We start from the raw sequence: 24706 nt of genomic DNA, 5'->3' as shown, positions 1-24706 counted from the left end.
TAATGTAATAAACAGTAGAATTGAAAACCTGTGTAATACAAATGAGGAGAAAGAATAGAGGAAGTTTGAATAATAGAAAAACAGGTAAATTGAAATTTGAAAAGAAAATTTATAATTGACAGAATTAGTAAAAGCAGGATATCTTTCAAAGTACTACACGAAACTCAGAAAATTAATTTATGCATGAGAAAAAAGCAAAGGAGAGTAGAAACAGGTGGAATAGAATAAGAAAAAGGCGTGAAAATTAGAACATGTAATAGTTTGTGGTGCAAACGATATATTTCTATATGTATACAGTAATTTAAATATATATATATATATATATATATATATATATGTATATATATATATATTATATATTTATTTATATTTATATGTGTAAGTATATATATATATATATATATATATATATATATATATATATATATATATATATATATATGTATGTATATGTATATGTATATATATGTGTATATGTATATATATATATAAAATATATATATATATATATATATATATATCTATATATATAATATATATATATATATATATATATATATAAATATATATATATATATATATATATATATATATATATATATATATATATATATATATATATATATATACACTATATCATTAAGAGAGTAAATGAATGAATCGTCAAGGTGTAAAAAAGTCTATATATCAATGATTTTATCGTAAATTAAATTAATGTTACTGCCATTATTATCGCAACCAATATTCTGATGTTGCTATTTTTATCAATCAGAAAACATAATTGATGCTGTAGTTTTTGGAGTGATAAGAAGAACACAACCAACACTTGCCTCGTCTATATTGCCGTATTTTTCAATCATGAACTGCTGTTCCTGGGCCGAAAAAGTCACTGAACATATCCTGGGCGTCGTAGCCAGGCAGATCCTGTAGTGTTGGTCGCTGTAGTACTCCCCGTCGTCGAAGCTGAAGCTCTTGATCTGGCCCGTGCTGTCGCTGAAGTGTTGGAAGCAACCCGTAGGCGCTGACGGAGATAAAAACAAAGATAATTCATTATTTAGAGCGTTTATTTAAGCTTCTGGAAGCTAATTGATTTCCCCGGCTCTTGAAGAATTCCTGTTTTCAAGTATTTTTTTTAACGTGATAAGTACGTAATTGATACTGATGGAATTAAATAATTTACACTCCCCATGGCGCTCTAACCAAGGTTGGCAGATGAAGTATAAAATGAATTCGGCTAAGATGACATTTCAGTCATCAATCATAAATCTGACTTTGCCTGCAATCATACATGTCACATTGATGAGAGAAATGATTTATGGTTGCGAAGTTATGATAATTATAATTTCGCAATCCTTATTGCAAACATGTTTTTATTATCAGTTAAATTTCACACTAATTATAAAATATATACATTTTCTTTGTATTCGTAAACGCTAATTTTCAGTGATTTACAAAATAGAAGTTCTTACGTTCTGTTTTAATAGCAGTATGTTGTATTTGTTTACACTTATACTCGTTTACAAAAGCCCGGAAGCAATTATTCGTATCACAAAATATTCTCTGAACAATTACAGAAAAACCATATGAATATCTTATTCTGCTCCAGTATTTTCTACCAATTAGAAAAGATAAACGCAACTATTCCTAAATATTTTCTATTGGTTAAAAAAAAAAAACTATTTCTTAAATATATGCCGGTTATTATAAAAAAATAAAAAAAAAAAACGCACCTGTATTATATCCAACAATCACATTTTCTGCATAGTCTAAATTTAAACCTGTATCATATTCTAGCATAAATTTCTATTGACATTATAACCTAATTCAATTTTTGTTTCTTTTTTTTTCAGTTTCTTCATTGCGTTGAAGTATCAAACTGTGCACCAGCTCTATCTTTTGGATAGAACGAGAGTAAGTGTACCTGTTTAGTTTTAATAATTTGTAGTGTTTACTTCTTAATTGTTGTATTATGTTTACTGTTTGACACAGAGTAAGATCAGTTGATATTATATATATATATATATATATATATATATATATATATATATATATATATGCGTGTGTGTGTGTGTGTATTCATATGTGCGTATATTTATGGTATATATATACTATATATACATATATATATATATATATATATATATAATGTGTGTATTTATATATGTATACATATATATATATATATATATATATATATATATATATATATATATACATATACATATATATACACATATACATATATATGTTTGTGTATTTATACATACATACATACATACATAAATACACACATACATACATATATATATATATATATATATATATATATATATATATATATATATATATATATATATATGTTTATAAACACACACACAATAAGAATAAGGAATACTTTCGCCTGAATCGTAGAATAAAGAGAAATTCTTCTGAAATTTTTGAAATAATGATTATGTTTCCTCCTTTTAGAGATATGATTTCTTAAAGAATTTTCTCGGATAAAGGTTGGCTTTTAAGTGCTACGGTACTTTCATAGAAATGTAAAAAAAAAAATTCTTAAACATTTAAAAAATGTCGAGTTGTTTAAGAACAAAAAATAGTTTCCGTTGTTTTTATCAGAAATATTTTTTTGCATTATTATTATTATCATTATTATTATTATGTTATATATACATACATATATATATATATATATATATATATATATATATATATATATATATATATATATATATATATACTGTATATAAATATATACATATAAGTATGCTGTACTGCATATTCATAAATACATATACGGAATTCAACTTTACAATTTATAATTGTTAACTTAGCATTACAACAATAATTATTACTAACGCCGGAAATACATCATGCCGAATGATTTTGTTTTCCTAATAAGGGAAATCTTGATTAAATCTTTTGAACGTGAAATTCTTGCTTTCCATAGATATGTCCAAGGACTGTAGACCTTGGGTATGTCAACGCTAAGTTGTATACACGATGTAATAGACACATCCGGATTGATAACTCAGATAACAAACATACATACATACATACATACATACATACATACATGGTAACATTTTAATGTTTATGCAGTGTCCTTAACAATAACTAGAAAAAGAGACCAATTCAGAAATGTTAGTTCCGTTTATTTTTCATATTAATGATAAATAGGATTTATGATCCTAAGTACGAATAACCCTGTTAAAGTATTATATAATATATATTATATATTTTAGCTCCTTGGCGACGATAATTACATGTTAAACAGTAGGGGCACTCAGTAGAGAGCATTCCTTCGCCGAGCCAAGCAGTCTAATTTTGCACTCGACTCCACTGCGTACTTGTACTTAGATGTATTTTCTTCAAAATCTAATGGATTTGTCCTTGTATCATATCCCGTATGTCCACCAAGTTTCGTTGAAATTGGTTTTGTAGGTTTTGCGTCATGTTGTTCACAAAGAAAAACAAAATAGCTAAATAAAATAAACTTAGAATATTTACTTAACATTTCGATTATTTTCAAAGTACTGGTGCTTACTTGTACTCTGATGCACTTTATCCAAAATGTTACAGATTCATCCTTGAGTCATACTCAATAGGATTACCAAGTTTGATCAAAATCAGTACAGTAGTTTTTGTGTAAAGTTGCTCACAAACAAATAAATAAACGACGACATTGGTGAATACATACCTTTCGCAAAATCCTTGATTTTGGCGAAGTGAATAAGAAAAAAAAATATTTATGCTGAATCTGTACTTCGATCTAATAACTTCCGGGTTTGCCTGCCCACGGTAGCTCAAACGGACGTGACATATGACTAGGTCATGGACTGAATTCTTCGTTGAAATTCCAATTTTAGCACAGGAGACTGTCATCACCATGGTACCATAAACCTATGACCTTTATTACTTTCATTTATTGACCTCTCCTGTATGAACTCCTGACCTTTGTTTATTAACTTCTATTCATCCGGGATGGGTGGGAGTCTGGGGCTTGTAATCTTTACCGATTTAAGAAGAGGAATTTTGTGACCCATCCCACACTGCGATTGATAAAGAAAATAGTTGGAGCTGAGGGCTTGAAACATTTGCAGGAGCTTTTAAACCATTCTAAGGGAGAAGATAAATCTGTGCCAATATCATGTTTTATTTTTCCTTCGAAATTCAAGTTAGAATATATTTATAAACATGTTCTTCCACTATTAAAGGATGCAAGGGACAGTGTATTTGAATTAGAATCAGGTCGATATTAGCAATGTTTTCTGCACATTTTTATGGCTGAAATACTTGCAGGATCTAAACCAAAATCAAGAATTAGGTCATTTCCAAATATAGGTCATAAGTAAAACTTCAAAATAAAAACAGACTTCTTTCGCTTTTACAACTTTTTCTTGTATTTATGTGTGTGCAATCTAATCTGGCGATGTTGCCGTACTAAATTGTTTGTCTATTGTGCTTCTCCCGTTTGATGGTGGTAATCAAGGATGAATTGGGAATAAAGACTTTCACAGATACATTAACAATAATAATGTTCTTAAACATTTAGGCGAAAAGTTCCTATACTTTAAAATTGCATAAACACATCTATTATCTTGAGAAAAATAATCTTAATGTCTTTTCCGACCTTTTCTGGATTATATTAATCCATTCTGGCTCATCTTAGATGCGTATGATCATAACACTATGAAAATTATCTGATCTATCATGACTTAAGGTTTGGATTTGACAGACATGCATACAGACAATCATATAGCTTACGCTCGGCTTAACCTATTGATTTTAAACCAACCCTTTTGTGGATTTAGTTGTTTGTTATCCTAATGTCCTTTTAACGTTGACTGCGACCCGGGGCCGTACATCCGTAAGGCTGAATAGGCTGAAGCTTATGTACCCACCATTGCATGCCCTGTGCAACGTATTTTAGTGTTAGATGCGGAAACTCGTATATTGTACTTCAGTTGTACGAAAAGAGAGCGTGAAATATGGCGCAGTTATTAGGGTGCTGTTTGGGAATGTCGAGGGACCCAAAAATGCTCGAAGCCGTGGAGTCCTGTCAATAACTAATTCAGCACTGCTGCGCCCCTGAATATCCGCCTTCCATAGTAAATTCACAAATGCTTTATTCATTCAACCAAAATTCTCTTCTGTGGAGGGAGGGTGGCTATGAAAAACAAATCATCGGTCGTTTTGATATTCACTCTCCTTTTTTTCTAAAGTAAGACATTAGAAACGTTGGCTTAAAGTCATTAAGATCTCACCTAGAATAGGTGAGGGCTCGTGGCAATCCAGTTGAGTAATCCACAGACCCCACCTGTAGCTCAGCCCAGCCTGAGAGGACACTGCGAGTTCAAGGAATGGGGACGCTATGCCTTCTTCCACTTCCACGTAGACTGAAAAGGTCCCCAGGGGAAATAGGTGTTAGGTCAGGCTTTGAGGTATTACTTAAGAATAGTGTTATGAAAATAAGTTAATTAATTAATCAAAAAGTTTTCAAATATTATTCAAGACCACTGCTTGTAAGGAAACTCTGCTAAAATTTTAGAACAGTGCTGTATCTCGGAAAAAGGTATATTTGATATAAAACCAATTTCTAAATTAACTCATTATGCATGGTTTGTTAAGTGCTAAAATATATTCTATACGTATAGATAAATTTGGTTAAAAGATGGTATATACTTCTTTAAATGCTTTGAAAATATTATTTGCAACTTGCAACGCTGCAAAATAGTCATGACAAAGTTGGCAATAACACTTTTTCAGAGGAGATTGCAGGAATGACATTGCACTTTTCAGTACTATTAATTCATCAACGTTAGTTTGCTATTAGAATTAAAAACTTGGTGATAAAAAATGTCCATTGTTAAGTTCTAGTCATTCAACATTTTTTTTTTCTTAATATTTTTTTTTTACTAAACATCATTGATCGAGAATATTTTAAGTATCCAAGTCCATTATAAAAAGGGGATTCTAAGTAAATATTATTCCCTGTAAAATTCACCGTAATTATACCTCTCCTTACACTTTTTTAAATCATGTCATTGCTGAAATTATCAAATCCAGTTTAATTTCTAGAGAATTTATTTTGTCAGCATCCAAATGTTAAGCTGCCTCTTTCTTGGAAGATACATTCCTATATCCATTAACTTTACCAAAATGCCATTAAAATGATAGAAGTAAGGCTGGTAGGATATCCCTTATAATTCAACGAAGCATACTTAAGGATAAAAATTGCTGCACCAGCAGCTTGAACTATAGTAACATATCAAGGTGAAAAAATAAAAGTAAAAAAGTCCACATAATCACTTACAGTGGGTATCACTATTGGTGCCACATATACGTTGCACCCCCGGACGCCAATGGTTCCCTGAACCGTCAGGTACTGCCGTACGCAGACGCCCTCTGTAGGTGGCGCCAGATGAGTCTCGATGATATCTACTCTCACCTGGAGGAAAAATTAAATACTGTATTACGGGCGAACATTTATTTGTTTACATGTTTAAATTTTTGTTTTCATCTTTACTTTTCTGTCTATATATATCTATATATATATATATATATATATATATATATATCTATATATATATATATATATATATATACAGTATATATATATATATATATATATATATATATATATATATATATATATATATATATATATATATATATATATATATATATATATATATATATATGTATATATATATATATATATATATATATATATATATATATATATATATATATATATATACTGTATATATATATATATATGTATATATAAAAACGTATATATATATATATATATATATATATATATATATATATATATATATATATATATATATATATATATATCGATTGTTGATAATCTACTTTGAAAATCATGTTTTATTACGTAATGATAATGATATTTTTAATAATTGGAAGACAAGCAATTATTCTGATGGTAAAAATCTCCTACTCCCTTTAAATTGACGAAAACTCTCTCTCTCTCTCTCTCTCTCTCTCTCTCTCTCTCTCTCTCTCTCTCTCTCTCTCTCTCTCTCTCTCTCTCTCTCTCTCTCTCTTTAAGCTTGTATTATCTTTCAACAAAACAGTTCCGTACTGCATCAACTTGTACAGTATTTGCTGTCAGAATACAGCAAATACGACAATGGGCACAGTTAATAGAGGCATTCAAAATTCTTTATGGAATAAAAAGTTTAGATAGCAACATTTTATTCACGCTTAGCACAATCAGTCCAGAGGCAACGGACACAAACTGGAATTGAAAATATTCAACACCACTCAATATGGTAATGTCTTTTACAGACAAAATAGAAAATACATGGCACAGACTTCTAGCGGATGTAGTGATCAGTAACACGGTAAACGAGTTCAAGAATAAGTTAGACAAGATCATACGAACTCTAAACGTTTATATACAATCGCTATAGCCAAGATTTTGAGACATTCAAAACCCTTGTAACTCTCTCTCTCTCTCTCTCTCTCTCTCTCTCTCTCTCTCTCTCTCTCTCTCTCTCTCTCTCTCTCTCTCTCTCTCTCTCTCTCTCTCTTTGTGACACGTTGCAATTCCGCTGATTTGGATTTTGCATCTTTGTGTGTATATATACGTACACACACATACACACATATATATATATATATATATATATATATATATATATATATATATATATATATATATATATATATATATATATATATATATATATATATATATATATATATATGTATATATATATATATATATATATATATATATATATATATATATATATATATGTATATGTATATGTATATATATATATATATATATATATATATATATATACATATATATATATATATATATATATATATATATATATATATATATGTATGTATGTATGTATGTATTGTATGTGTGTGCGTATGTATGCATATATGTATGCTATCAGAATATATCAATTCATTATACGTGGATGACAAATGCACCCCATCATTGTATCCGCATCAACCTATTAAAATATTCATTAAAAAGCGATGGCCTAACCGCATTTATTAAAAAAAAAGATTAATGTTTTTATCATAACTGACAACATATTTCTTTCATAATCCAATGAATTTCTAATGAGACAATATAAAATTACATTTACTCTTAGGAGCTTCGGGTATGTTAATATGAAGAGTTTCAATACAATATCATAGTTGTATCGTAAGGCAATCAACAAGATAAATAGATATTTACTATTGGTTATTAGTATTGTTTTCATTTTAATGTGGAGCGAAGTAAATTTCACTTTTAACATCAATTTAGCATCATTTGGCCTATGTGAAAGTCAAAGGCACTAACAACTGGCCATCACATTTATTATGATGTGAGCAAGATGTTATTAATGTTGTTTGTCATATGCTGATGTTTTCGCCGGTTTTGGTGTAAGAAATATAACTATCCTTTGAAATATTTACTGATTAATCTTCTTAGCTTTTTATTTATTCACAAATTTTTGCTGTGATAAATCTGTCTTTCTTATTATCATTGTCGTTCTTATATTGATTTTTATCACTTTCATTAGTAATGTCATTCTTAATGTCATTATTATTCTTATAATTTTTTTCAAAATAAGCCTTCCTAATTATCGTTATAAACTATTGTGATAAACGTAAAAAAAAAAAAAAAACATTCCTGTTCATTGTTGTCAAAATAAACATTCATAATCGTAATATAAATATACTGTCATAACTGCCAATAATTGAAAGAAAAAAAAAAAACTGTTGAAAAGAACTCTGAGAATGCAGACCTCCACCACGCAGCTTATTTCTCAAAACCAGCATACCTTCCCGGAATCAATATAGACCGCTGGCGTATTTGAAGTCTGTGACAACCATATGCGAACGTGGGGTTAAGGTTAGGGTTAACTCCATCGACATATTGCTGGACCTTGACCTTGACCTTGACCTTTGAAATAGAACTTTCAAAAGTGAATCACTTCCACGTTTTAACATAATTAATCGCTGAAAGTTTCACTACTCTATGAGTAAAATTGTGGCCAGGAAGTTGTTCACAAACAGACAATTAGTCAAATAGGGGCGAAAACATAACCTCCTCCCAACCCCGTTGGCGGAGGTAATAATGGATCACTGTTATAAGCCGTTGATATCTTTTCATAAAAAAATATAGCCACGTCCATATTTTGATTTTGAAATAGAAAGCTAATTTCCAAAATTATCAGTTATTAAAAGTAAATGCAAAAATTTGCACGACGAGGGTCTATTAATTCATACCATCGTTTTTTTGAAACCGAAATTCCCACGATTTTCTATATAAATATATTTTACAGTTTCGCTTTATGGCGTGAAGCTATGCATGGTAATGAGTCCCTCATTCAGATAGAAAGAAATGTACTATTCATTCGTGTGAATATGATCTAAACGATTTAAATGTTTATCATAGTATTTTTGATTGAGTACATGTTGTGTTTAGTTCTTGATACGTCATTTTATTTCTTTTTTTTTTCTAATCGTGGTCTCATGGTAAATTATGATTTGAGTTTTTATGAATTTTGTATTTGTATTTGGTTTTGAGTATAGCACTTTTATTTGTCATTCGTTTATTTTTTCACTTTATCAGTTTTTTTATCCTTAGCTCCCCTTAGTAGACAGTGATCTAGAAGTTTAATTCCAGCTGTGACCATATTATGGAATGATCTTCCTAATCGGTCATTTGAATCAGTGGCACTTCAGAAGTTCAAACTTGTTGCGATTTTTTTTTTTTTTATGTTGAACAGGCTGACACAAGCTTCTCTTCAATTTTAAATATGTTACCGATCTTAAAATAATCTATAATAATTATCAATTACTTCTCATGTAGTTTATTTATTTCCTTATTTCCTTTCATCACTGGGCTATTTTTCCCTGTTGGGGCCCTTAGTTTTATATCATCCAGCTTTTCCAACTAGGGTTGTGGCTTGGCTAGTGATGATAAGCATGATAATCATAAGAAATTAAGTTTCCAGTTCTTTGAACAGGTCATATGTAAAGGCATCCCTCAGAAACCACCAGAACCAAATTCTGTTTTCTATGCCATGCCTGATTTACCTTCATGTCTGTACCACAATTATTACCTGGTGTGTCATTTTGAGTGCCGCACTGGACTGCCTTTTTAGGCCTTGTGGTCACATAGGCCTAGACCGGTGTTCGAGGCCTATATATTGAGGGGTCAGTAAGGCACATTCTCTTCTCATCTGCCTGTTTATTTATTTTTTATTCAGTAGTTTATTTATTTACTTATTTATTGTTCATAAGCATGTTTGCTGGTCATGTTCAACAATGATAAATTCCATAATTGAAGAAGATGTTGTAGTTGTTGTTGTTATTGTTTGTTTCAATAATCAGAGTTATGCTATATGTTAATATGTTTTCATTAAAATAGCAAAACTGTGAGGTTGATGAATTATTGTCACTAAAATTAACAAAAGAACCTGAATGGGAATTAGAAATTCCGTCCGCCACTCAGATTATATTATTATTGCTGTTGTTGTTGTTGTTGTTTTATTATTATTATTATTATTATTATTATTATTATTATTATTATTATTATTATTATTATTATTATTACAAGCCAAAAAGCAACCTTTTTTGAGAAAGCAGAATGCTAGAAATCGACCTAATATGAAAAAAGGAAAGAAATAAAAAAACTAACTAAATCAAACGATTAATAGAAAAATGAAATTGATAACACGAAGTAGCCATTATCACCTTGCAAAAATAGGCTCTTGTTTAGAAATGAGATTTATATTTTGATTTTCTTAAGCCTCCTAGAAAATTGTCAGTTCAAAAACAGTTACAACATGCTTTAAAACAGCTGCATTAGACAAATATAAAGCGGTTCAGACTGTAGCTATATAAAAAAAAATAGTAAGGGTATTTTCATGCAAATCTTAGATGCCATATGAAGGACACATAAGGAAATTATACTGGAATATTTATAAGCCAAATAGTATCAACCAAAATTATGTACTAGCTACAGAAATATTCGAATTATTATAGGCAGGTAATGAATCCCGTGCTAAATCATCTAAAGTTGGCTAGTTATTAGCTGGTAGTTGATTTGTACCAGCCGTGTTTCATACGATCGTACATACTTCATTTTGTACTTGTATCTTCGCTCTCCCCTCGCACTAAAAAGAACCTGAAATAACATGTCTGTTTTCTCATCGGTAACAGTGTCGACTTTTGAACTTGAAAATTCTTGTTGCTTGAGATTTTGTATATACTGTATAGGAAAGTGTTCTACAATAAACTCACTCAGTTGTTTTCAACCTGCCTTTGAGTCACAACCTTCTCTCGGCCCGTCACAGATTGATTAAAAGAGATGCAGGATTTACCAGTTTATTGAGTCATACTTAACTCCTACAGAGCGTACCCGAATAAATTCTGGGGAAAGGAATATGATATATATCAAGTATAATTTATATAGAAATAAATTAGGTATGGAAATCTGTAATACGAAGATATTTAAGTTTTAGCTTTCAGCTTGTTTCTTATAAGCATTAAATTCCTAAAAACAGAAGAGTACTCATAATCTGATAAGATGTCAGATACTGTAACGTTTTCTGCTTTTAAAAGACAGTGATTTATATCACTATCACTATTTTAAAAACAGTACATTCACAAAATATATAATCTATGGTTAAAATAGTGTTACACTCACTGCACTTGGGAACTATTACGTGAGGTGTACATATTAAAAATCCATGGCCTAATTCTAGGGTAGGCCTATTACTTAGGCAGTTAGAAATATGAAAAAAAAATCGACAGGGTTCCAAGCAATTCTTAAGGAGAACGCCTTTTGGAATTTACGACGAGTTCCTAATAAACATATTAATTTTGTGTTTATTTGTCCGAATGCAGTTAATTCTAATAGTCATGCTTTCTACAAGCTTTATTCCAGTTATTATTATTATTATTATTATTATTATTATTATTATTTGCTAAGCTACAACCCTAGTTGGAAAAGCAGGATGCTATAAGCCCAGGGGGCTCCAACAGGGAAAATAGCCCAGTAAGGAAAGAAAAAAATGACAAATAAAATATTTTAAGTAAAGTAACAGCATTAAAATACATATATCCTATAAAAACTTTAACAAAACAAGAGGAAGAGAAATTAGATAGAATAATGTGCCTCAAGCAAGAGAACTCTAACCCAAGACAGTAGAAAACCATGGTACAGAGGCTATGGCTCTACCCAAGACTAGAGAATTTACGGTCAAATTGTAGAATGGTCTTCCTTATAAAGAGGTTGAATCTGTGGAACTTTAAAAGTTCAAAATACAGAGAACGTCTTTATGTTAAACAGCCTGGCATGTCTCTCTTTATAGTTTATGTAGGAAAAATCTATTTTAATGGTGTTATTGTTCTTAAAATATTTTATATTAATTGTTCATTACTTCGCTTGTAGTTTATTTCATTACTTCCTTTCCTCGCTGGACTATTTTTCGCTGTTGGAGCCTTAGGGCTTATAGCATCCTTCTTTACAAACTAGGGTTGTAGCTTGGCTAATAATAATAATAATAATAATAATAATAATAATAATAATAATAATAATAATAACAACAACAACAAATGGCATTATTAATGTTCCTATGAATGGCAACACTGTGCACGTTTTCTAAATGAGAATGAAGTTTCGAGGTTGAAGCGGCGAGTGCTGTATTAACTTCACGCGAGAAGTTATGGATGACAACAAATTCCATTTGATGCAAGGATGATCAGGGCTTTCATTTCCGGCAATGAGGAGTATAACGTCGTTTGAGAGAGAGAGAGAGAGAGAGAGAGAGAGAGAGAGAGAGAGAGAGAGAGAGAGAGAGAGATCCATTTCATTTTGGTTTACAGTTGTTCGCGGCCGTTATACTTTGAGTTTTGCGAACATTATACAGGTTTATAGGCAATTAAGGGCCATTATTGAACATGCAACTGATGACGATTTTAATGTGATGGTCTTTCTTTTCTAAAGAGTTTATTCTTGTACATATTTAGGATACATTTCTCGTATTAAAGGCCGCTCATGAATAGCAGAGACAAGGGATAATGACATTGCCATATCAAGTAGGACAATGCCCTAGAGACTGACAATATTACATATGATCAGCGCCCAAGCCCCATCTCTACCCAAGCTAGGACCAAGGATAGCCAGGCAATGGCTGCTGATGACTCAGCAGATAGACCTATAGGCTTCCCCAAACCCCCTATCCTTAACTCACAAGGATGGTGAGGTTGCAGCGACCAAGGGAACTAATGAGTGTGAGCGGGCCTCGGAACCCCAGTCTGGCAATCACCAGGCAAGGGCGCTACCACCAGGCCACCACAATGATGAAATGTGAATAACGATACAGTAACAGATTCAGCTGAGCGTTGTAGGTTACTGTTAGGGGTGAAGAGGGTGATACAGTAAAATATAATTGGACATATCTTTTTTTGCTGATGCAGTAATGTATTGGCTGTATTTGAAATTTAATCCTACTTGTAAGTCACACTATAATGTTAAGAATTATGTTAGTAATACAAACTTATGATACATATTGACATTACCCCCAATGATTTAAAGAGTCTGGATTTTAAAATAAACGAAAAGTAGAACGCAATGTATTTTACTCTTCAATAACTGCTGAAGTATAAGTTTCAGGACGATCAAAAATCATCATCATTATCTCCTCCTACGCCTATTGATGCAAAGGGCCTCGGTTAGATTTCGCCAGTCGTCTCTATTTTGAGCGTTCAATTCAATACTTCTCCATTATTCATATCCTATTGCACGCTCCACATTCCTCAGCCACGTAGGCCTGGGTCTTCCAACTCTTCTGGTGTTTGGTGAAATAGTATTTCTTAAGAAGTGCAAAGAGCATGCTCAAACCATCTCCATCTACCATTCAAAATTGCATAATTAAGATATATGACGAGTCGACATACCAAAATATTTTGTTAACCCTGTAACCAAACTTTCTGTAAATAGAATTCTCTGTACATTGAAAGTAAAAAAAAAAAAAAAAAAAAAAAAAAAAAAAACCATAGGATTAAAGATAAGCATGACACACACACCGTGTCTGTAACGTTCCGAACACTAATTAACCGGCTTCGGAAAGCATTGGGAAACGCTTTGAACGCTAATCAAAGTATTCGTCGCGCGCCAAGCCACAATTAACTGGGATTCGAATGCGCCTGTCCTCGTTGTCTCTGCTCTCTTATTTTTCTTCCGCCATTAGTGCGTTAATGAACGATATAGCCAATACGGTGCATTTAAGGCCTGGAAGGGGGGGGGGGTTGGAAGAGGTGGGAACAGATTCCAGGCACTCATTTCCATAAAGCTTAATGGCACAATGGATTTTGGGGAATTTGGAAATATCTCTTGAAGTCTCGGTGTCGTTAATGGCCCATCATTCATTTGTCTCGTGTGATCCGTTATTATTTTACTAGTGTATGCGACCCGTCTAAAATGATCGTAAAATGTTTAGATAGATATGCAAACACACACACGCACACCCCTTTCAAGGTATGACTAACACCTCTCTTCATACCCAAAGGACGGGGAGAGTTTAGCGTGACCGAATATATATATATATATATATATATATATATATATATATATATATATATATATATATATATATATATATATATATACACATATATAGATAGACAGATATATAGATATATATCCAGAAAATTGCTCTTTATTATGTGAGGGAGATAAGGGAGATGTTTTGTCTCATTTCTTTACTGACACTGGTAGTTATGGTAATGATGAAGATAATGATAATTATTGTATAAATGATGATGAATAAGGCAATAATGATAATAGTAATTATGATAATAATAATAATAATAATAATAATAATAATAATAATAATAATAATAATAATAATACGGAACATCCTTAGAGAAAGGAAGTGTCAATGAATTTATGTTGTATTTTGTTTGCACCATCCTCTGTTTAGGGAAACGGCTTCATGTAGGTGTCCTTCGAAAAAAAAAATTCAACGAATTATTTTTCATCTAGTACGTCAATACTTCACGCAGAATCAACGTGAATATATATATATTGGATTCAGTGTTCTAAAAATATCACCTTGCCAAGTGACACGCCGGACTGGGGTTCGAATTACGCTCAAACTCGGTAGTTTCTTGTAGTGTCTGCAATCTCACCATCCATCCTTGTGAGCTAAGGACGAGGAGTTTGGGGGAGCCTATAGGTATTTATACTTGCTGGGTCATCAGCCGTCATTGCCTGGCCCTCCCTGGTTCTAGCCTGGGTGGAAAGGGGTTTAGTGCATTGTCCTGCTAGCTAGGGCATTGCCACTGATGTCACTGGTTTTGTGGCAGTTCAATAATAAATGGCGAGGGAAATAGACGACTTTTACATCGTAAAGAGGATTTATTGTCTAGAATGATTGACAGGACATGAGCCTCTTGGCACCACCATGACCTCATTCAAAGAAAAAAAAAAAAAAAGGCCCCTTACCTGACACACCCCGGGTTGAATATCCAGCCTAAACATGCAGATGCCTGCGCTGGTGTCTCGGTAAGGATACGACGGATTGACGTAGTTGGTCATTCTCTCACTCCCCCGTTCGTTGCATCTGTACACTTTGAAGAAACAAAGAAGATCAATTAGCACCAGAAATACAAGCCTCACTACAAAGAACCCCATCCCCAGGTCTCTCTTACTCTCCCATTTTGTAAAATCTTTAAGGATTAACCACATGAAAAATACTACGCCGGTAGCCAAGAATTCCCCCAAAAAATAAAATGAAAATAAGCAATTGTTTCATTAAAACGAAGACCATAAAAAGAATAAATGTACCTTTATATAAATAGAATTGTGGCCAAACCACACTTTACATCGCTTCTACTAATACTTAAAAAACTATTCCTTAGCTAGCTGCTCTCACTCTTTCACCCTTTTTTTTCCTATCAGCTAAAATTTTTTTTTTCTAGATAAGGTAATGTAAGGTTCAAAACAATATGTCAATCTGTTCTACAATGTCTTCTTGTGTTGCGTCAGTGTGTATGAAAAAAAGGAGGAAGTTTATTTGGTGATAATGATATTTATCTCAACAAAGATTGACCAATATTTCCCATCATCTTGCGTTGCATTTGTGTAACATAAAGAAAAGTGAAAGGAGAAATATAATTCATCCAATGATATGTATCTGATGAAATAATTTGGTCCGCCTTTTGCCCATTTTTGAGTTGTAGAAATTCCATTGTAGAAATCAAAGGAAAGATTATATTATATAATGGAAACGATCCGGTTAATTTCATAGAGGAGGAATTGGACAGATTTTCTCTGGCTGTATCCTCATAGCATTAAAAGGAGAGAGAGAGAGAGAGAGAGAGAGAGAGAGAGAGAGAGAGAGAGAGAGAGAGAGAGACTTTTCTTGAAGACTCCGATGGTTAATATTGTTGTTTTAGCAAAGCAAAAAGAAAAATAGGGAAAGGCGAATCCAAAATTAATTTCCAGTCCGTTAATTCAATATGAATTAAAAGATTTATACACAGGACTAGCCCGCAACTACTAACTAATCTGCCTTTGAATAAAGTATTTCACTCCCTAATTCTTCGAAATCCATTCACTAATTGACCTTAATCTATGGAACTGTTAATGAGTTTGACATTTTAGGTAGAGGATTCCTTCACAAGAACTAATCAGCATTTACGTATATAAATCTTAAAGGTTGAGACAGTTTTCCATAATTCATGTGAATGATATTATTATTATTATTATTATTATTAATACTTGCTAAGCTACAACCCTAGTTTCAAAAGCAGGATGCTATAATCCCAAGGGCTCCAACAGGGAAAATAGTTCAGTGAGGAAAGGAAATAAGGAAAAACTACAAGAAATTTAAGAACTATAATTACATTAAAATAAATCTTTCGTATATAAAGATATCAAGTAACATTTACAAACAAAGCACCAAATAGCTGATGGAGTTTTCATTACAGTTTTTTTGGGGAAATTAAATCTGCGTACTCCGGGCGTGATGGAGCACCCGAAGATTAAGCCGTCTTTTGTAACTTTGCCATTGCTGGTGTTGCATAAGGGCTAGCCTTTTCAGTCTTTAATCAGACGGTGGAAGTTACAATCCAGTCTTTGGTGACGATCTCGTGCGTTGGATTAAACAGGAAAATCAAAGGAGGTAAGCCTTGAGGAGAGGTAGGAGCCTAGGAGGGAGTAGGGGTTGAGGCATCAACTGTTTTGACTGATAGAGAGAGAGAGATAGTGAAGAGATATGAGAAAGCCAAGTAGATAGATGAACATATGTCCAGGACGGAAGTAAACGAGAAACTGTCTATATATGCAAACTACGTGAAGTTGAAAAATGCATGTATACAACTTCAAGTAAAGAATGGTCTCATAATAGAAACATTGGGTACTTTACATTAATTAGAGTCGTGTAAATAAAAACAAACTTAGTCGACTGTATAACATAGCTACTGAATTTTTAAGGATTTGTTTCATATAAATGAAAGGAAATGTCAAAGGCAATATACTTTGAATATTGAAGAGTTTTCTCTTTTCTAATTTTGCTTTTATTTACCATAGGAAATTATTTATACTTGTGGTATATGCAGTTGATGTTTTTCCTAATTCGTTAAAGTTGTCTCTAGGAATCTGAATTTCAGTAGATCCTGGAAAATATATTGAACATGAATGTCAACAAAAGTAAGCCTTTATAACAAGTCGATGATGGGAAAAGAAAGATTTGCACTGTCTACCCATCATCATCATTATCATCATCATCTCCTCCTACGCCTATTGACGCAAAGGGCCTCGTTTAGATTTTGCCAGTCGTCTCTGTCTTGAGCTTTTAATTCATTACTTCTCCACTCATCTTCTACTTTGGGCTTCATAGTTCTCAGTCATGTAGGCCTGGGTCTTCCAACTCTTCTAGTCCTTTGTGGAGCCCAGCTGAACGTTTGGTGAATTAATCTCTCTCAGGGAGTGCAAAGAGCATGGCCAAAATATCTCCATCTACCCCTCGTCATGACCTTATCAACATATGGCACTCGAGTAATCTCTCTTATAGTTTCCTTTCTACCTATACTTTGTTAAATATCACTGAATAAATTTACCATCAGGAATTCACCTTCAGTGCTCTAAGCCTTATCAGTCTAAAGCAATCTGGATCACTCCTAGACTCCCAAAGTGCCAACATAGCCTTGGACATACCAGGAGGTAAAAGATCATAATTGTCAAGTAAAAACTTACAGTAGGCCTGAAGCCATCTCCATCTACCTTAATCTCACACACATGTATGAAGGGAATGTTAAACGAGCACATTTCTTTAGCATCTTTTAGCATCTAAGTATTGCGCAGTTGATTGATTTATCCCAAGAAACCAGCGTCACAAATTAGACTGGACTTGTCAGAAATTAGACTGGACCTTAACCCGGACTATATCAAATTGATTTTTGCTTGCACGTCACTGAAGCCTTGACTATACACAGATATGGAAAGTTATATTTGTCACTAGCCTTATACGTACCAGCAGGCTGGAAACCACCACTCCCTGGTGAAGTAGTAGTGGCAGCAGTTGTTTCCAAAGGTCTTGTAACAAAAACCCCACCTCCTTGAAGTGAAGATGATGTTGTTGTCAATAAAGTGTTTGGTGAAGATGTGCCGGACCCTTGGAAATTGATAGTGATGATGGGTGGAGATTCTGAGGCAATGATTCCTGTGCTACTCTGTCCATCTATGACACTGAAAGAAAGATATTATCCAGAAACGTTATGCTGCTGAATCAAAAAGTCATATTTAGATATAAGAAAAACTTCTAGTCTGTACTGAAATAAAAGATTGAATTACCTCCCGCTCGATGCCACGTCACCAGTGTTTCCATTACTTGTGCCACCAGTAAGGCTTCCGTCACTGTTACTACCAACGTTAGTTCCAGATGACCCATCACCACTGGTGCTATCCCCTCCTGTTCCTCCACCACTGCTTCCTGTTCCACCGAAGTCTCCAGAGCCATTTATTCCACTGCCAACACTATCACTGCTCCCTGAGATTCCTCCATCACTCCCTGCGGCACCATTTTCAGTATCACCAACATTTTGACCACTTGTGCTCCCAGATCCTTCTTGGGGTCCCGAATTAGAACCACTGATGATACTTCCACCACCAGGCAGTACACTGACTGTGATGTTTGTTCCATTTGTCAGTTGAATGACTAGGTTTTGGTACGAGTGAACCTGAGAAAAAAATAAAAGTTTATTTGAAATGAGTGTATGTCAACGATGGTAGAAGAATGCAGTTTTCCTATTGGTTGTAACAGTGAAGATTTTTATCTTCTGTAAACCAATTCAAGTCTCAGAACCACATGTGGTTATTTGAGGTTTCAGAGGCTTGTTCCCTTTTATGCTTCAAGATATGGTCCAGATATTTTAATATTTGATTTAGGTTTATATTTTACCAAGGCTTTCGAAAAGATCTCTTACCTCTTGGCCAAGGACTTGATCGATTCTTTATACTAAATTACTAAAATAGCGTGATTCACATCCTCTATTAAGCTTCCAGGTGAACTTTTAATACTTACCTTACAGAGTTTTCCAGGATAGTCCCTTTGCAGCTTGTCTTCTTCTCTTGATACTTGATTTATATATATATATATATATATATATATATATATATATATATATATATATATATATATATATATATATGTGTGTGTGTGTGTGTGTGTATGTATGTATGTATGTATGTATGTATAGCACGCTCACATGCGCTCAGTCCCTTATGTCTTCCAAAGTTTAAAGATAAAACTAGATTATGATGTTTTATACGCTTACCAGATCCTGTAGAATGGCAGAGCGTTTGAATTATAATGAAATTGTGCATTTTTTACTCATTGATGACATCTTATTTTTAGGCCATTCCGCAAATGAACAGTCGTTTGCTTTGGGTTTTCTAGGAGAATTCCTTGATTGCTTTTGTGGTGTAGTTATTATTGTTTATTTACCAGAAAATGGCTATATACAACTGGTCATAGTTTACATATCTGTAGATAATCAAGTTGTGATATTTTCCCAATCTGGATAATTTCAAACGTCGTGATCAAAACAAACTTTCAACACTGAAATGACAGTAATGGTTTCAAGTATCATCCTAAAATTCTCTATCTGTGTACCATCATATCATTGTGTGGCACTACATAGGAAATTAGATAACCCTGATAACAGTCAGTTCAAATCCTTAATGAACAGAAGTATATTTATGAACGTGATTGGATATACCAATCCTTAATAGAAGATACCTTGTGCGTACTAGAGTTTTGTAATACTTTTTTCCCTTATACTTCGCCGGACACGAAAACATACATCAGAAGTTTTAACTGATAATTAAATAAGATGACTAATTTCATATCTGAAACATGTTTGCTACTCTTGTTTTCCGTTACAAACTCCAAGATTTTCAGATAACTGGTTTATCTTTATTGCTCTTGTGAGTGTAAAGCTGATATGGAATTAAAAAATAGAGGATAGTTGGATGTTTTTCTTACCTCGTTCACAACAGATTGACTTTGATTCTGAAGTTGTGTCTGCCCCAACCCTAGGAAGGGATAGAGTTGCTCCATGTTGGTACTAGGGCTTGCCGTGGGTTTTGGGACTGGGACAGTGGTGGTGCTGGTGGTAGAGGGAGTTGGGCTGTCTGGTTCATTACTGTAGTCGTAATCCGGATACACTAAATATGCAACTTGTCCCTGGTGTAGAGAGGAATGTTAAATATACAGTTCAGCTTTCCTCTGCTCGAATAAAATCAACCATAGATAGGAACAGTATTGTTAGAGGTGTATGTCATTCATGTATTTTACGTTTTGCATACAAATTTGAGAAGAGCAAAAGAAAAGACACAAAACACATGTAAAGTGGATGGATATTTTATTGCAATGCTTATACCTATAGTTCTAGTATTTGCTAAGATGAATTACTGCCTTTAATGATGCTTATCAAACAACCATAGTTTGTGAATTGTAATCTAAATTTATAAAAGAGGTGTAGAAACCGATAGACTTCATGGAAATGTAGAATAAGTTATATTTCTCAAGGTCCTGACGTAGTTCATTTTAAATTCTACTGCTGATAATGGGAAGGAAAAGTCCCTCTCCAATTTTTGTTATAAATAGACGATAACATAAGCACAATATACAAAATAGGAATGTACTGTGGCGGAAGGCCTTGGACAAAACCGATTTGGAAGACATTTTAGACTTATCTAACTGGCATAGGTACAAAATAGATATGTAGTAGAATGAACTTCATTAATGAGGGAAGACTCACCCCGAGACTAGCTAGGTAATCTAGGTCGTAAACAAAGGTATCGTTGAAGTTCCTTGTAAAAATGGGCATCATCACTTTCGTTTGCGGAAGATCCTGACGCCTTGTGGCGAAAGGTGGTGGCCTCTGAAAATAGGTAACTGGTCTTTAAGTTTAAGTTATGTTAAAGAAATACTGTAGCTGTATGTATTCTTGAAATATTATTTTGTCACCATGAAATCACTCTTGAAACTGTATTTCTTCATGACATCAATATGTTTGTACTTGAAATTCATAGTCAAGTGATAATTATTATAACTGGTACATACTGTCGTGCTAGTTGTCTTCTGTTGAGAATCCTCTCGTTGTGCTGCTTTGGAAAGAACATCTTGTAGGTATAAAAAATAGTCCTCTCGACTTCGGAACATATTGGGAGAGTTGGCAAGGTCATAAATTCCTCTAAATGAATCATCTCGTCCACCTCCGTTCCAGAAATTGGCTGAAGTTGCTGAAAAGGAAGATGGAGAAAGCGCTTTTAAATATATTTTGGAAGTACTTTGATTACTCCAGGTTTAAGTAGGTTGAAAAAGAAACATTAATCCATTAATATTGGATAATGACTAAATTGGAACTAGTGCAATTTAAAGACTAAATGACATACAGTATAACTCGTTTTCAGGGACGTTGTCTCAAGATGTAAAATATAACTAATGGAACATAATTGTATCGTTTCATAGTTCAAAGTTTTACTCTAACGAAATTTTTTAGAAATATAATTAACATAAGTTGCATTTCACCTCGTAGGGATAATTATCATAAAAGATATCCCTATATCCTTGATTGAAGATAATTTGTCATCAGTTGTATTTTCAACTGACGAATGAAAGAAAGCATGCAGCTAACCTGTCCTGTTGTTCTTAAAGCTGCCATGCTTTGGAGACGGCTTAACAGATTCCAAAGGGCTTGTAGTCGTAGGCAACGTTGTAGTTGTTGTATCTGGAGTAACAGTAGTGAAGATGGGAATGAAAGTAGGTTTTGACGTTTCATTTGAAGTTAGAGGTAGGTGGAAATGACCTGATACCTGAGGCCAGTACTGCAGAAGGCTTGCCAAACCAGCATCCATAGGTCTTCTGTATATCTGTGTAGGTCTACTGAAGGCCGGAAATGTCGAGCCGGTGAGGGTTTTCTCTAGATTTTGCTGTTTTGTGTGACCGGTGCCATCCTTATCATCTTGCTCTACGTTTTGTTTTGATGATCCATTTGGTTTCAAAGGTTTACCTTCTGTTGGCAGAACCTGTGGCCTAGTTGCAGGGCGCAAATAGAATGGCGGGCGCACTGTTGGCCTGTCATATGGAAACTTCACTTCATGCAGAGGCTGTACTGTTGTGAGCTTTTGGTTATCTCGATTCACCAGAATATCATACCAGTTCTTTGCTGATGAAACTGAGTTGATTGGTAGAAAATTTGTGCCATTGTTTGATAAACTTGATTTTGCAAAAAATGGAATAAACACTGGAGGCCTAATATCAAGATTTGGTTTGTCTTTTGCTTGCAAGAATGTGCCGATTGGAAAAATACTGGCTTGATCTATGGAATTATTTGAAAAAGATGGATTCATTTGCAGATGTTTGGAATCAGTATTTTCCCTATTAATTAGTTCATAACTTGGAATAGGGTTATTTTCAGCTGTGCTTGGATTTGGATCGAAATTATTAGTGGAATTTCTGTACCATATTATTGCAGGGTTATTCTCGTATTCTACTGAGGTTTTCTGTGGAAGGACTGAAGCGCCCCCAAGAACAGAACTTCTGTCTTGTACTTCTTCAGACAACGATTGGTAGTTACTTGTGGTAGTTTTCAAACCGGGCTGAACATCTGTCTTTTCCTTCGTCAGAAGTTTATCTGTTATTGCTTCCCGCTGTTCATTATGAATATCAGTCACGTCTTCCAAATTTTCTTTGTTATTTAAAGATAACGTCTGAATCTCCCTAATTTCTGGAGGTTGTGTTAACACTTCTGAGGATGACACTATACTTGAGGCTGTAAGAGGTGTAGAATAATTTTTTGTATATATATCTGAATGAAAATATTGGTAATCAGGTGAGCTTATATCTGATATGGTAAGTTGAACACTAATATCATCTAATATCGAAGTTACTGAGTCTGTTTCTTCCTTGAAAACGTAATCTATTAAAGGATCTATCGTTATTCTCCCTGAAGTTGAGGCTTCTGTAGAAAATGTAATATTTGAAGTAGTGGCTTCTGTTGCTGGGGTTGACCTAGAAGTTCTGGCTTCAGTAGTTGTTCTTACAGTCGATGATGCAACTGGTTTTACTGACTCAACTGTGTTTGTTGGGACAGCTGCGTTGGTCTGTGCTATCGCTGGTCGCCTCTTACCCCATGCAAGACCTATAATAGAAATTTCTTTCACTATTCTTGGAAACCTGGAGATATAAGTTGATAAATGCCATATCCGCCCTTTTAAGTATTTTATGTCATATCTTAGTGCTATTGTTTAAGATAGAATTTGAGAATCCTAACAAATGAAGCTGTTTTACAGGAATTTGGAAAGGAATTACTGTAGTAATACTTCCAGTTGGTATTTAGATATGTTACCTTGCTAATATTACTGTTAGGACTACTTTTACCAACATTATTGATATTACACTATTGATGATCATAGTAACTGATTTATTTCTTCAGCTTTTATTTCTACATTCACTTATCTATCAACTGATGTTCTTAATTGCTGCTGCTTTTAGTAGATATTGAGTTTATTTTTGAGTTTTTATCTAAAAGTTTGTAAAAGAAACTTTCCCCTGGGAAAATTTAATAAGCAAGTTCGGGCTATTTGGGGTACCCCTTAGGATTGGTCGATACAATTCCTAAGTGCAGTGATTATGACACTAATTTAGCTATACAACAGATATTTGTTTAGGTATATTTTTTTAAGTCAAAGAGAGTTATGGTTTGTACAGAGCACGTTATCTGAAATTTATCGGATTCTGAGATTATTTCTGTATTTAAGAAATTGTTTTTAGGAAACAGGTTTAATGAATAGAATTTGAATAGCTAGTTATCATATTTTTTTATATCTACTTTCTTTTTAATTAAATAGATGTAATATCTCTTATATTTTATATCTCCCGAATCTATTCGAGCCTGATCTGTAGGAGTCAAGTTTGACTCAAAGGGCTGGCAAATATCCTCCCTCAAAAAAAAAAAAAAAAAAAAAAAACAAACTTACGACAACAGTATTGATAATAATAATTATTTTTCTCTAATAAGGTTTATTGAACAAAATTCGTTCGTTGATGCCCAGTTCTCAGAGAGGGGCAAGAATAGAGTTATATTCTTGCAATAATGATGGCTCTAAATAATTATTTATAGATTAAAT

At 33.2% G+C, this 24706-nt stretch overlaps 2 protein-coding genes across 2 annotated transcripts in view; one reads left to right on the top strand and one right to left on the bottom strand.

Annotated features, from left to right (window-relative positions):
- The window catches only part of LOC137630609 (cap-specific mRNA (nucleoside-2'-O-)-methyltransferase 2-like), a 353518-nt gene that overhangs the window by 122626 nt on the left and 206186 nt on the right, over positions 1–24706 (top strand). Inside the window, exon 2 of the mRNA XM_068362204.1 lies at positions 1851–1911. The gene's annotated coding sequence lies outside the window, so the exon portion shown is untranslated. The remainder of the gene's footprint in view (positions 1–1850; positions 1912–24706) is intronic.
- LOC137630608 (serine-rich adhesin for platelets-like) overlaps positions 1–24706 on the bottom strand; it is a 64203-nt gene that overhangs the window by 14697 nt on the left and 24800 nt on the right. Inside the window, 11 exon segments of the mRNA XM_068362200.1 lie at positions 831–1021; positions 5268–5399; positions 6317–6367; positions 6370–6451; positions 15512–15636; positions 18543–18757; positions 18863–19248; positions 20556–20756; positions 21334–21456; positions 21639–21817; positions 22213–23718. Of these exon segments, the coding sequence (XP_068218301.1) occupies positions 831–1021; positions 5268–5399; positions 6317–6367; positions 6370–6451; positions 15512–15636; positions 18543–18757; positions 18863–19248; positions 20556–20756; positions 21334–21456; positions 21639–21817; positions 22213–23718 (3191 nt within the window).

The sequence above is a fragment of the Palaemon carinicauda genome, chromosome 38 (assembly GCF_036898095.1).
Source record: "Palaemon carinicauda isolate YSFRI2023 chromosome 38, ASM3689809v2, whole genome shotgun sequence".
Taxonomy (NCBI): domain Eukaryota; kingdom Metazoa; phylum Arthropoda; class Malacostraca; order Decapoda; family Palaemonidae; genus Palaemon; species Palaemon carinicauda.
The sequence above is the reverse complement of the archived record's forward strand: the minus strand, read 5'-3'. Positions and strand labels throughout refer to the sequence as shown.